Raw genomic sequence first — 14,835 nt, forward strand, 5'->3', positions numbered from 1 at the left:
CCTGAAATAAAATTTAAAATTGCTTCTCATTGATTAAGATATTATTTTCTTTGATGGTGAGGAGGTGCTAAAATCTACTCCTTCCAAACCATTCATGAGTTATTTTAATTGGTGTGGGTTCTTTGAATAAATATGATGAGTCAACCCAACATCAATAGGTGACATTCAATAATAAGTGACAAAATCTATCTTAATTCAATTGTCACCAAATGCTTTTCACTAATGTAACGTGATCCAACACCATTATTTTAAAAAAACCAAACACCTAAAATGAAAACTAACCTTTTTCCTTTTCTTATTGGAAGTGGGTTGAGTAATCCCATTGTTAATAATATGATTGAAAATAAAAAATTCTAACATATTCTTGGTGTCTCCTCTAAATTAATAAATAAAATTTCAAATAATAACTTCCTAAAGCATATTTAAATTAAAAACATATTAAATGCAATTAAATTTTTTACTTTACCATTTATGATTGATTGACCAATATGAAGATTAGTAAAAATTAAATTCACATGAATTAAAATTTTATAAAAAGTGTAAGTAGACTCAAAACCTAACTTACAAAACCTCTCCTCTCTTGAAAGACATTGGATTATGGAGCATCTCCTCCACACCATGGGTTTTTCCATTATCGTATAACAACAAAATGATAAGGTTTAACTTTACTAAGATTGAGCACTGTGTAATTTAGCGTTTTGTTTTCAAGTAACTATGCTAAATGTAGTGTATAGTAATGAATATTAATATCGTATTTTATGATGTAATCTAGATATCTGCCTCTCCTTTTACAGAATAGAAAGATCACCGAGACAGTAATATTCTAGTTTTAGCCGTAACCTTGAAGAGGTAGGTATGGGAGGAGGAACTTCCTTCAAGTTATTCACTTTACCTGCGTAGTGATGGGAAACTTTATATCACCTAATAAAAGTATAATTACCTAATCCATGGTTAAGTAGGTAATGACACTGTTAAGGCTAATAATTCATTTTATGTAATAGTTAATTATATGTAATTAGATATAATAATATCATATAATTAATATTAATATTATTATAATGATAGTAATTTTTTTTTTTTTTGAGTTAAGCTATTCTATTGAAATAAGCAAAATAATAATACATCGAGGCTCCGGCCTCTACGGTGCGTAACAACGTTATGTCATGATTATCAAAAAAAGAAACTCAACTGCCCTTCGAGGGGAAACCAGTGTGAGTAAGATTACAGCAAAAAGCCCACACAGGGGTTCTAGTTCAAAATCAATTAAAACATACCAAAAAATCTGAAAAAACAGGAGTAAAAACCTCAAACATCAAGCTTGTAAAACCTCTGTTGAACTGCAAGGCAACACCTGGTGACTAGACATATGGGTTGAGCTCGCTAACCATGCAAGGGACCCCCTCGTTGTCATATGGGTTGGGCTCTTCCGCAATGCGACACGCGTATGCATCCTCTGCTGACGTGCCGCGCAGGATGCCACTTGTAGTTTGAATGCCTGCTGAGCTGCCCTCCATTGCATGCATGCCTGATGTGTCGTCCGGGGTGCCACCAGCAGCCTTCGTGCCACCCGCTCTGCCCTCAGCTGCATGCTCGCTTCCAGCCAGCTCCTTGCCATGTAGAATATCAATTTTCCCAGCCTTCTGCTACTTTCCTGGTTCACTATTGTCCCTGTTCCTCTTAGCTGCCTTCTGCTTTGCGCCTCTGTTTCTCTTCCCCAGTCTACAGTCGTGGGTCTGAGCATCCTACTCAGCCTGCAAACTAGTATACTCACTGAAGGTTATGTTAACCGTGGCTAAGATTTCTGGCCAGATTAGCGAACTCTGGAAGTGAAATTGGGTGGTATGGTGAGAGGGGTGAGGGGGGTGAGGGAATTCTCTGTTTGGGTAGCTGCGTTTGCGCTTTAGATGCCATGGGCCTATGACTGCCCTCTGCCACTACACATATCAGGGTATCTTCTGGAGAAGGGACCATGGGAACGAGTGATGGATGGGGATGAGAAAGGAGTAGCAGATTCAGGGCTGGGCATTGCAGGGAGGGCGTATGCTTCCGTCACGACTACCCTCGCGTCTGCTCCGCATGCGATGTCGAGTGCGTACCATGACTGTGATGGTCTCAGGATTTGAAGGTGGGGAGGTGGAGGTTTCTCGGGAATTAAATTGGTTATGCTGAGGAAGAACAGAGGAATTCTCAGCGTGAGAGGGCTCAGTAGAATTAGCGGGAGGCTCAGAGTAGGGACAAGCAGCAAAGGATGAGTGAAAGGTGAAATGGAAAACCAAGCTTTGAGTGAAATGAGTTCTCGGGCCTAAATCAATGCAGCATAGGAGATTGCAGCGCCTCCCCGTGGTAGTGCAAAAACTAGGTGCTGCAGCAGCCTGAGGGTAGAGACATTGCAGAGGCAGAGGATAATGGTCAGGAACGGTGGTGTGATTATCACCGGAGGTCATCTTTACCTGGAGCCGAAGTGGGTAGTTGTAGATAGGTTGAAGACGACACCCACTTGAATGCCATTTATGGCTGGTGTTAATGCCATTTTTAGACTGTTGTGCCGGGTTACAGAGGGCCATGTGGTATGGCCACATGCCATCCCGTTCCGCTGCCACCTTACTGTCTTTGCTGGGCACCCACATCCAAGAGATGTGCTTCCTTGTGCACCAGGTCAGTGTAGGCTTGTAATTGAGCTTGGTCATGTAAAATATTGATTGTTCCCGATTGTAGGACCTGATCATGTTCAACTCCTATGTTTGCCAAAAGATCGACCACCTTGTTGTTTTCTCTTTTGACATGAATGAAAGTGGTGGCTCGTCTATTTTTCATTCATTGCTCTATTAGTTCGAGCCGAGCCGCTAGTCTCCAGTTGGTAGCGACTCTCGAAGCTGTGGTTCACAGTTGTATTTGGGTAACCATGTGTATCAGAATTTGGTAGTCCCCTTCTATTATGATAGGATGAAAATTATGTTGATGTGCTAGGTTCATACCTTGCCACAATCCTTCCAATTCTGCAGAGTTATTCGTATCCCATCCAATTGAACCAAAGTATATTAGCAGAGGTTGACCTTCTTGATATCTGAATATTCCACCATGTCTTGCATTGCCTGGGTTTCCTTTTGAGGCCCCATCAAAATTTAGTTTGATCACATTTGTTGGAGGGGGGTTCCAATGTGATGGCTGCTTGTTGATTATGTTGGCTTTGTTGGGATCAATTTGAACCTATGGGAGCTTCAATTGCCACTTGTCCCATATACTTTGTTCCTATGCTTGAGTGGGAAAGTCCTCAACACTCCATTGTTGGAGAGCGAGGGTTTCTTGAATGTTCTGACATAAATCGGTCTAGATGATCTCCAAAGTAGTGCTTTGATTTTTGAAAATTCTTTTCTTTCTTTCCTTCCAAATTGTCCAGAAGAGGAATCCTAGGAGAATTGTCCATAGCGCATTTAAAAGTTTTCTTTCATATGGCGCAGGGATCCAATTGCGGATGGTACCTTTGATGTCCCCCAAGATTCTGCAAGGTCGCTGACATCTAAAAGTGAGTTTTTCCCATAATTTATTAGCCATGTGGTAGGAATCCATGAGATGTTGAATAGTTTCTCCTTGCTTTTGACAATTAGGAAAATAAGAGGGTCCCTGGAATCCTCTTTTGATTAAATATAATGATAGTAATAATTACTAGCATTTGCACCAGATGTTGCAAAGGAAACGCCGTAAGGCATAAATTGACGAAAGAAAATAGAGCAAAAAAATACTTTGATAAAGAATAAAAATTTATTGAACACTGAAATCAATGCCCCATTAACTGGAACCACTTAGTAGACATTCCTTATGAAATGGGCATATGATCCAAGAACATTGCTACATAAGAGAGCCAATTAGTCAGGTAACATAAGTATAAATGGTTTCATATATTAAAATCCACAGGTCTAACAAATCTTGTTTAGCCATTTAAGATATAGAAGCTTCAAAACCTTTGTATATGAGCTATTGTCAAAGGACTGCCCTTGTCCTCAGAAGCATTACCACTAGTACCAAGGAGATCAGGGCCTTCAAGCTGCCGAACTCCATGTATTTCATTCCCTGATCTTAATGATTTCATTTGGTTATGTAAAATCCCCATGTATTTCATTTCTTGATCGTTATGCAAAAGGTTACACCTTCTTTGAAAATTTAGAGTTGAAAATTTAAAGGCTATCATCATATTTTTGTCTTGAAGATCTCAATGTTGTGAAACTTACTATTGTCCCTTGCTTTGCATTTGACAAAGAAATCATGTAATCTATGTTGTCTCTTATTTTAAGAGAGCCCTATTCTTTATGTCTGATCAATTTCATTCCTGTTGCTTGGTGGTGGCACTTAAAAACACACAGTGTAGAGTCTGTGTGACCTATGTATTCCACCGGCAATTCCTCTGCCCTCCGCCACCCTCTGCTAGCTCCGCCCAGCTCTGCCACCCTCTGCATTAAAGTCGACGTCTGACAAGAATTCTGATTTCCATCGCCGTCTTGCCTCCGGGGAGTTAATGCACCTTTCAATTCGAATTCAGAAATATCGGTGGGCTGCTTCCTGACCAATTCAACCTGACACTCCCCTGCAGTGCACCAGGTCACTAGAACAAGGCGGAAAACTCACTCCCGAGCTCTGCATTGGAAATAAATAGCAGTGGCGGATCGAATTTGTCAATAGAAGTTGCATGCCATCTATTTGACAAATTCCTCTTGCAAAAATTGCTGGAACATCTCAAATTCTTCCCTCTAACTAGTCTAGACATTTTCCCTCTCCATCTCAAAAATTCAATTACACGTGAATATTTTGGGCCCTGGTTTTGTCTAAACAATGACGATTGTGGCCTCGCCGGAGAGGAGATCCCGGAAGCAGAAGCCTTTGGTGAGTGAAACCAGTCCCTTTCTGCCCGAGAAGCACCAGGATGACGAAGATGGTGTGCATGAAGGATTCAATGGCACCTCCTTCTCTGGTGTGGTGTTCAATCTGTCCACTACAGTGGTGGGAGCGGAGATAATGGTTCTTCCTGCTACTATGAAGGTCTTGGGATTGATCCTCATCAGTCTCCTCATTATCTTTGTTTGCTTCTTGACGGATGCTTCAATTGATATTCTCTTGAGGTTTTGCAGAGCCAGGGCAGCGGCTTCCTATGGTGGCGTCATGGGAGATGCCTTTGGGAAAATTAGGAAGATGTTGTTGCTAAGCTGTGTGATTATTAACAATATGTACATTCTTATTGTTTATATGATAATCATAGGTATTTACCTCCCCTACTTCAAGGAATTATGTTGGTGTTTTTCGATATGACTTCTTTTTATCAGGATATGGTTAACGCGTCGGCATTTAACATTATCTATAGCCATTATTACCATTTAATTTGAATGTCTTTTGGCTAATTAGCAGCTATTTAGAATCCGAGTATCTATTATGTTAAGGTTGTCTATTGTGCACGTGACCCCAATCGATATTGCTTGGGCTGGCACACATTCATAAGCAATGGAATGGCATTTTCTATCTAAAACCTGGTGGGAGTTTATTAGCTTCTGGCCTTCACCAGTGTTATATTAGTTGCCTGTTTTCAGTAGCCTTTCAAGCCATTGTTGGCCATTTATGTTTGTTCTCATTTGGGAAAACTGGATTTTTTGCTCTTGTTTTCATTCAAGTAAATTAGATTTTTTTGGGGAATGTTCCGTAGTGCCAAAATGTTCCAGTTGATATCCTAAACTGCATTCTGATACTAGATTTTGTGTATGTGAGAGAATTATGTCATTAAAGGGTGTTGGGAAACCTTCATTTATGACTTTAGGAGGCAAAGAGAAATGTATTCTAGCCGAGCTGCTAGGATTTAGGCCTTCTTGTTCATGTTTTGAAGAATCCCATCCCCAAACTGCTTCCTCTATATGTAGAATTGTTTGGGTTGTATTGTGATTCTATGGGATTGATGTCGACCTCGCAGGCAATGCCCATCCCTAGTGAGTATAGAGGTATTTTTGGGTGGCATGATTGGAGGAATAGTACTGCAGACTCTAATTCTTATGTTTATCACGTATAGGACTAACTGGGAAAGAGAGGTATTTACCTGTAATTCCAAATCTACTCTTTACTAGCATTCTTCCCGGGCTTCGTAATTTAGTATATTGCTGGTTTTACCCATAAATTGTAGGCTTCACAAGCTAAAGATCAGATTAAACTTTGGGGAGGTTCAGTAGATTCAATCAAAGACAGTTTAAGGAAGGTAGATAAAGCAAACCCTTTATAGTTTACTATGTGATATCTTGTATTATACAGTGATGTTTATTTTTTAGAGGATTAATCCTCTCATGTTATATAGAGATGTTTATTCATAAGATTAATCTTGTGGCAGGACACTGAAAGAGATGACAGAGAGCAGTTATCTTCTGAAGTATGAAATGAGGATTGCTACATTGTTACTTTGAAGCGATGCATGTACTCTAATCCATCCACATCACCAATTTCAGCAGATAATAGGCATTTTTAAGTGTATTTGAAGAGGACATTGAATTCATGGTGAATTTGATTATGGTGTCTTCTTCCACAATCAAGGATAAGGAAAGTCATTTTTTCAAGCTACATTCAATTGTCTAGACAAATTTTTAATTCCCTCATTCGTTGTTTTTGTGGAATCACCCTGTTCTTTTATTGCAGGCTCTGACTTTTACAAATGTTGATTAATGGTATTCTCTTTTTCATAACATCATGTGATTATCAGGTGATGTTGAAAAATATACAATCTTCTGCCACATTCAAGGTCAGGGAGAGTCATTTTGTCAAGCTGCACTGACTTGTCTAGACAATTGTTTAGTTCCCTCATTCATTATCTTCATGGAACCACCCTGTTCTTTTGTTGCAGACTGACTTTTACAAATGTTGATTAATGGTTTTCTAATGCTGATTAATGGTTTTCTATTTTCCCTAGCATTACGTGACTATCAAGTGATGTTGAAAAATATACAAATTGAAGGAAAACTTCACCATGTTTATGTGAATTTAATGCACAGGACATATTTAAATGTGAAAATTATTTTTGTTTGTTTGTAGGGTTTAATCTTTATCAGGCTCTAGGTTTAAATTTCTTGGTGAAGGGTTGAGGATTGAAACTCTCCTATGGAACATCCAAACTCGATCAAACATTAGATACTTTTAATGACAACATCACACAATTGAATAGATTATTCTTCCATCCAACATAAAGCTGAACCTGACATGAAACTAGCCCAACCTAAACTCAACCTTCAACTTATAAAAATATAAATAACAAAATTCAGATAGCTAAGAAGAAAAGGACTACTATAGAGTGTATAAATAAAAAGGTATTAAAACTCTATAAATTCTATTCAAATAGCGTCTACATTCTAACTTCAAATAGCAAAGTAGCATAATTAATATGTTCACTTACCTTGGTATCGTTTCTTGCCTCTTGGTTGATTCTTCGGCTTTTACATTGTGTGGGGGCACATTCATTGATGTTGTTCACCACATCTACTCTCCTTTCTACTTGACTCGAACTTATGTCTGATGAAATCTTTCTCTATTGGTGTTTTATCTTCTTGAAACATCTTAGTTATCTTGTTTTTCCCCTAGGGCTTGAATTGTTGGACAGATCTTTTCCAAACAAATCCAATCTCATGTTTCTTCCCAAATTGTTGGATAGATCTTCTTTAGATATAATCAATGTCATGTTTTTATTTGCTAAATTGTATTCTAATATTGTCTTTAAGCCTTCCAATATCATGTTCTTGATTAAGGGAAACATCTTTGGCAAATGATTTCATGGGTTTTCTTTTCATAAATCTCAGAATTTTATCTCTCTAAATCTTGTGAATAGTCATATGCTTGTCTGAAAGATTAAGCGATGCATATCTAAATATTAACCAATTCAGACTTTCAAACTTTAAAACTATGGATGGCTAATAAGATCCAGTCTGATCACAATGCTTTGAATCTAATTAGATTTCCCCACAGACAAGCCACATCTTCAGTCTTAAATAAGTACCGAACATATATTCTTTAGACAAATCCGATGTTATGTTTCTTCCTAGATTGCCTTATAGATCGTTTCTAGATAATCCAATGTCATGTTTCTTCATATTTCTTACCACACACAAGGCACCTCTATATATTTAAATAGATTCAGTGGGTAGTTATAAGTCAAAGAAAAGTGTGTTGAGCTCAGGATAAATGGTATTCAAACTGCCCTATTTTCTTGAGTAAATTTGGCCTTAAATCTAGTTTGAATTATGACGGAAGTCAGAGTTCTGTTTATTGGAGGTGAACTTTGGCTGTGGAATTTATTTTTGGAGTTTTGGCTGATTATCTCTTTTCAAATAAACAATAAAAAAGAGTGGAACTTTTGACTCGTGGAAAAAAAACCAAATATGAGGTGATATGAGTGCTGGATATAAAACATGGATCTCAATATAGTTTCATTGCATCGACTTGGTTGTTAAGTTACCAATGATGTGACTCTGCACACGTTTCTCATTTATTGGTAAATAATACATTTCTACACCAACCTCTTTTTGTTGTCAATGAAACCATAATGTTTCTTGGAGAAATAATCTCTGTTACTTACCTGAGATAAAAAAATTTAAACCCAGGTTTGGCCACTGCAACAAAGTAAGTCATTTTCCCTTAATGTTATTGTATTCTCTAATTATCATTTATTTTTGGTTTAATTTCTTTCCAGGTTGTTGCATTTGTCAACTAGGTTCGTTTGTTGAGAGGATTAGAAATACATCATTCTTTTTTCAGGGTATTGATTTAGACTTGTTTCTTCATTAAATTTTATTTATTTCTAAGCTAATTGGATCACTCACTAGTTTTTTTTTTTTTTTTAAATGAAGTTCAGATTTGCTTCCTTTGGACTATACCTTCCCACCTAGATCTAGATTGGCACTCTCTCCTCAGTCTCCCTATTTCAATTTTGAATTGATTTGGAACCCTTGTTTCAATAAAAAGACTTCATCGGATCTAATCCTTGGATCTTGGCATTCCTACTAAGATTTCACTGAATTTCTTTCAGGTTAGTTAGTTTTGTATTAGTTCTAATTTTTTTAACATTCATTCGTCTCTTACCTCACAACTTTTTAGCTTTGTTATTCTCTTCCATTACTAGCTTGCTTGAACCCAACATCCACTTTTCTCTATGATTTAACCTGTCACTGGCCACATTACACCTCTATCACTGCTCCTGCAGATCAAGATCTTATGCCGTTCACGATATCTAAAAGTATAGGTCATGCAGGAAGTTGGATTGGGTAAGTAATGTTGATTCTTTTACAATTATATGCAATTTGCTGTGCTACCTCTTCTTTCTCACTTGTAACTTTAATGTTGGCAGACCTTGTACTCTATTTCTCTGGGTCTGTATGTGTATGCTTGTTTTTGTGTGCATGTGTGTACTCAATGGCTTGGAGTTTGACTGGTACTTATGCATGTCATGTAAGGTATGTATATTTCAAATGGGTCTATCTGTCTGTTGAAGTAGAGACATCAATGAATGGTGGAACTGAGTTGATGTCTCTACTTTAAATGGTTGAAATGAAAATACTTGGCAAAATGGACTAATTACTCTTACTCTGGCCGTCTGTATCAATGCAGCTTTTGCAGGGCTAAAATGTGAAGGAAAGGAGGATGAATATTGTGAGAAGTTATTGAAGAGAAATGGAATCATCACACGCAGTGGGATGCATTTTGGTGCACCTCAAACTTATGTGAGGTTGAGTATTATTGACAGAAACTAGACCTTAAATATTCTGCTTGACGGGCTCTCAACTATTCATGGATGATTAGTTGAATCGCTCAATCATTGATGCAAGATCAACTATATTCCTTTTCAATGTTTACAACTACAAATACAGTGGTATCTTTAACTAGAAGGCCAAGCGACCATGGCAGGATGATACAAGGCTTTAAAAAATTTTATCCACTCTTCACAATTCTACAAGCAAATTCCCAAATCAGCGTTCTTTTCTTGGTTCTGTTCCAAATAATCTTTATATGTATGTGCACCACCTGCTCCTCATAAAAAATCATTCTCAAGATCATGGAGGGCCTTCCTCCTTTTTGTTGAACAAAGAATTAATGTCACTCACTATAGCAATTGAACTTGAAACTACTGCCAGAAAAATCATGAACAATGCAATAAATATGTCCTTCCTGGTTGAGATTCCATGGGTGTCTCTGCAATTAAAAAATAATTGAGGTTAGAAGTTACATACAAGCAAGGTGAAAGACGAAACCAGAAATGAAAAACAAATTTTTTTCTACCTGAGAGCAATGGAAGCTGGGAAGATGAACCCAATACAAACTGCTATTGTGGCCCCTGTGAATTGAAATGCATCCCAGATACTTGGTATGAATGATGCCCCAAGGAAAACGATTCCAATTAACCTAGCAGTGATCAAAATGAACCTCTTATTATCCAAAACAAGATGCTTTTTCACTAGAAAGACAAGCCCATCAAGATTAAGTCTCAAGCCAAAAAAAATGAGAGGAAAGACCAACATCAGATGTACAACATAGGTCACACGAAAAATGTCATTCAGCACAACACTGTAGGGAACTCCCAAGTTGGTGTCAAAATTGGCCAGGACATCATCAATGGTCTGGTCTCCAAATAGAAGAAAGCCAAAAAGGCTTGTACTTATGTATACAATTAAGCACAATGCCAATGATGTGCAAACAATGGGCTGCATTTCTGAAGGGTCCTCAAGTTCATTGTATATGGAATGAACTCCATGGTGCAAAGACATCACAATTCATTATAACATAATTTTAAATGCAAATTCAACTAATGAACTCTAAGATACTACACTACAGGACCAGAGATGGAGGAAAATAATCCATACCATTGTAATGACAGATGTAAGCAATCAAAATAATTGGTACCACAGTGAAAAGCTTCAAGAACGAAGTAAAATCCACAATATCTGGTAATAATCTTGGTGCGTTAACGGTGCCACTGAACAAATTTACAATCACAATACCAGCCGTAATCACAACAAATACAACAGCAAGTGCAATTGATAATGCAGAAGTAAATTTCAAAGAATCTGCAAATTCATGGAAATGAACACATGAATATAGGCATCAAGATTTGAACATCACAACTCCTAAGGAATAACCCATGATCCACATCCTTGAATGTATATGCCATATGCCATTTCTAACTGGGCAACGTGAAAAGTCAGACAAATCGTTAAGCAGATGCCATCAGTATGTGACATTCCCAAGATATGTTGAATCCCCTCAGATAATTACAATAGTTTCTAGACATTTAAATCCCTGAAAAGGCCCAAATGAAATATGATATATCTAAAAATTAGTGCTAAAAAATGCTTATCAGGATGAGCAAAGCAGACTTACCCACTCTCTTTAAAGACACCAACGGAGCTAAAATAAGGACTGTGGTGAGAACTAGGATAGGAACACGTCCATTCCACCAATCAAATCCAAACCATTCTTCAAGTATACCAACATGATGCACGCCATTTGATGATGTTCCAGATAGCACATCGCCTGCCCAAATCAAGAAAACACCTCCATCAGACATAGAGATTTCTAATTCAAAGCCATATATAAGATAGGAATCATGCCCAAAGTAATATAAAAGTGGCACCAAATAATTGACCATTCAAACAAAAATGAAAGGAATCTAAGAAAAAGAGACACTAATAAAGCATGTCAAGTCATGTATGCTTCATAGAACACTTCAACTTTGTTAAACATAAACAAGTTGTTAGTGTTTCAGCTTTCTAAATTGCTCACAATGCAAAAATTGGGTTGAAGTTTCAATTCAAGTAGTACTTTTAAAATACTCTAGTTGTAACATACATGCTTAAATATTCCCACACGATATACTATTTATCCTTGGATATTACCCTCAAAACTGGGCTAATTCAGCCTGCGACCTAAAATGCATAACCTACAATGTTTAGATTGAATTACTTTTCAATTCATCTTATCTTGATTCCTTTCTAACAAAAGCCTGTAAAAAAAATATCAACGGACTGCTTCTAAATCAATGATTGCAAATAGTTAAACTCTTCACAAGGTACGAGGGTCTCCCTCGATCTCCAACATATTAAACACGATAAAATTATGATCTAAAGTCAGATGAACAGAAACACACTCAAGTTCAAATATTGGATTCAGTGACTAAAGAAAGGGACTATCACATATTTACCAAGATTCAACTTGGAAATATCACTGAATAAAGGCAGTGATAAACTGGTAATTCACCTTATGTTGCATCCCTTTCCATAATCTTCCAATAAATTGGTCTCCTCAAATAGAAAATACTGATTATGATCGGTTGTTCTAACAACAAAGGGAGTGAGATTTTTTCAAAAGCCATCAGAAGCAGGAAACAAATAACAGAGGAGAAATAAATAATTTGTTCCGAGTACATGATTTTGTAATCAAATAAAAAGACTTCTTCAACTCACAAGGACTGAAATATGACTCGATTTTAGAACTTTATCCAGATCTTTAGCATTCAAAATGCAACCAAACAAAAAGTACCTTAGTTTTTGTACTTGATACCTTGAACATCACTAAAAAACTATCTCCTACTCTGCCAAGTTTTAGCCTTTAGGCGGGTATCCAAATTCTGTGGTAAGACTTTTGCCTGGAAAGGAAGTTGATCATTTCTCATCTTAGTCAATCCTCGGAACCATTTTGCTGCTTTGCTTGTGCCAAACAGGACATTACAGTCTGCACATTTATCACAAAACTAACATAATCAATAACATGAACACATCTAAGATAAAAAGGGGTTATATACTCTAACATGCAGCAATGTCATTAAAACTGAAAAAATAAATAAACAAAAGCTGTCCAGAGACAGAGCAAGTTACCTGATGAGCCTGATTGATCTTCTGAAATTGAACTCCACAGTTATCTCCTTTGCAAACATCTGGATGATACTGTAAACAGATCGTATCAACACAGGAGTACACTATGAATTTATCCAAAAATTTATTGTTGAATATGGATCATGATTTTTCCTAACAATTACTATGAACATATACATAGCCAGAACAAAATATTTATTGGAAATTCTTAGAATCAGTGAGATTGTTGCTTTCAAGCATTCTAATTTTTAGAGCCTTGCATGTCTACTTTCTATCTGTGAACTGTAGCAGGCTCTTTTGCTTTAAGATATGGAAACTTTATAACATTCAAGAGGGAAATTCCATATACCTGCAAAGCAAGGCGACCAAAAGCACTCTTGACATCTTTCTGAGTAGCCCCAGGGCTCAATCTCAGAGTCTCATACTCCTCTCTCATCCCAGGGAAAGCAACAAAGGCCATCACTGCTACATTCCTCTGCCTGCCGAATTTTTCTTCTCTCTGTTTCTCAAGAACGAAGTCCCTTGAGCACCCATAAACCTTCCAACAGCGACAACCATGATCTGTAACAAAAATAGGATGATCCACAAACCTAGCTTGAATCCCCAGTGAAAAACAATCCTATCTAAATGTACAGAATGGGTGTACCAAAATCCAGTGAAATACTCAGAGCAGAGATTATTGCAAATGTGGGAAAGGTAAGCAAAGCCAATATCTCAAGTTTACCATCATTCGCTAAAAGGAATTCCAAGCGTTCGCGCGTAGGGCTCATAGCAAGCATTACAGTGGTAGCTTTGGTTGTCTTCTCGCTGGCGTTTGCCACTGTGTTTCTCAAAAGAACAAAATACAGAGAAAAGATCGAAGAATGGGAGCAAGATTTTTTTGGCCCCATAGATTCATTTACAAGGAACTCCGCATCGCCACCAGCGGATTCAGGGACAAAAATGTTTTGGGCCAGGGGGATTTGGGAAGGTTTATATGGGGGCTCCCCAGCAGTGGCCAAGAAATCGCAGTGAAATGCATAAGGAAAGAGTTCAGGGAGGGAATGAAGGGGTTCGTGGGACGCATGTAGCACTGGAGCCTAGTTTAGCTGAGGGGATGGAGCTATTCATTGTTTACAACTAGATGCCAAATGGCAGCCTTGATAAACTCGCAAACCATTTGGGAATGAATTTGTAACCACTTTGAACCAACGGCTGAAACTTTTGCAATCGTCTAACATATAATCGTGTGGCTTACAAGGATGACAGGTGGGCAGAGAGGGGAGTTGATTTCAGAGGGAAACACCTTACGACGTAATTATTATTAATATGAATATTAATATTTGTATTAGGCATATTTATTTGAAGTAATTACTTTCCACTTAATTATGGAGACTCATTAGAAAGGTGTATAGAGAATTGAATCTAGGATCTCCAATTAAACTGTGGGATAATAATAATAATAATAATAATAATAATAATAATAATTGTTGTTGTGTTTAAAGGCACTTTAAATTCTAGTATGAGGAAGATCTTATCACATAATGTGACATTTAAAAATAATAATATAATACTTGCATTAAAAAAAAATCAATTTTCATCTTAATTTTACATCAACTTAATTTAGAGAATTAAGTAATTGAAAAAAATATCTTTTTAGTATGAGAGATATATGTGATATCTTCACGACTTAATAGAGCCAATATATGGTATATAAAATAATATTATTCATATAACATTATGTGTAATTCATTCTTTGTTGAGTTGACTTGTAATATTTGAAACAAAGATATGTTAATGAAAAGAAGATGTTAGTATTAGCATAAATAAAATATTTCAATGTTGGTATTAATTAACAAAATGTATATCAATTTTATATAAAGAAAAACAAAGTAAATAAAATTAAATTTTTTCTTATATTGACCTTTTTCATTGTGAGGGAGATGTGTAATTTATTCTATTCTTAATATGGAGTTGATATGTAACA

General features: G+C 36.9%; 2 protein-coding genes across 2 annotated transcripts; both read right to left on the reverse strand.

The window, feature by feature from the left end:
- Window positions 1–9,946: 9,946 nt before the first annotated feature.
- On the reverse strand, window positions 9,947–11,566 carry LOC149201733 (amino acid transporter AVT6A-like). Its single transcript, XM_089401345.1, has 4 exons — window positions 11,380–11,566; window positions 10,863–11,066; window positions 10,282–10,747; window positions 9,947–10,194 (listed from the first exon to the last, which is right to left on the reverse strand). The coding sequence occupies exons 1-4, from the start codon at window positions 11,564–11,566 to the stop codon at window positions 10,056–10,058; spliced, it is 996 nt and encodes a 331-aa protein (XP_089257471.1). The 3' UTR covers window positions 9,947–10,055.
- Window positions 11,567–12,605: 1,039 nt separating this feature from the next.
- Window positions 12,606–13,339, reverse strand: LOC149201734 (chaperone protein dnaJ 8, chloroplastic-like). Its single transcript, XM_089399808.1, has 3 exons — window positions 13,219–13,339; window positions 12,873–12,941; window positions 12,606–12,729 (listed from the first exon to the last, which is right to left on the reverse strand). Exons 1-3 carry the CDS (start codon window positions 13,327–13,329, stop codon window positions 12,676–12,678), a joined length of 234 nt encoding a protein of 77 aa, XP_089255934.1. The 5' UTR covers window positions 13,330–13,339; the 3' UTR covers window positions 12,606–12,675.
- Window positions 13,340–14,835: the final 1,496 nt, after the last annotated feature.

Source organism: Pinus tabuliformis, chromosome 2_1, assembly GCF_031772625.1.
Source record: "Pinus tabuliformis cultivar Carrire ecotype Pingquan chromosome 2_1, CPIR1, whole genome shotgun sequence".
Classification (NCBI taxonomy): Eukaryota; Viridiplantae; Streptophyta; class Pinopsida; order Pinales; family Pinaceae; genus Pinus; species Pinus tabuliformis.

Bases quoted from the DNA above. Each gene is read 5' to 3' on its own strand.
- LOC149201733 (XM_089401345.1), bottom strand. From the start codon at position 11,566: ATGTCTGATGGAGGTGTTTTCTTGATTTGGGCAGGCGATGTGCTATCT. The intron at 11,067-11,379 runs GTAAGTCTGCTT...ATGAATTTGCAG, and splicing joins GGTGTCTTTAAAGAGAGTGG to ATTCTTTGAAATTTACTTCT. The intron at 10,195-10,281 runs GTAGAAAAAAAT...TTTTAATTGCAG, and splicing joins CCAGCTTCCATTGCTCTCAG to AGACACCCATGGAATCTCAA.
- LOC149201734 (XM_089399808.1), bottom strand. From the start codon at position 13,329: ATGGCCTTTGTTGCTTTCCCTGGGATGAGAGAGGAGTATGAGACTCTG. The intron at 12,942-13,218 runs GTATATGGAATT...ATCTGTTTACAG, and splicing joins TTGGTCGCCTTGCTTTGCAG to TATCATCCAGATGTTTGCAA. The intron at 12,730-12,872 runs GTAACTTGCTCT...ATAAATGTGCAG, and splicing joins AGATCAATCAGGCTCATCAG to ACTGTAATGTCCTGTTTGGC.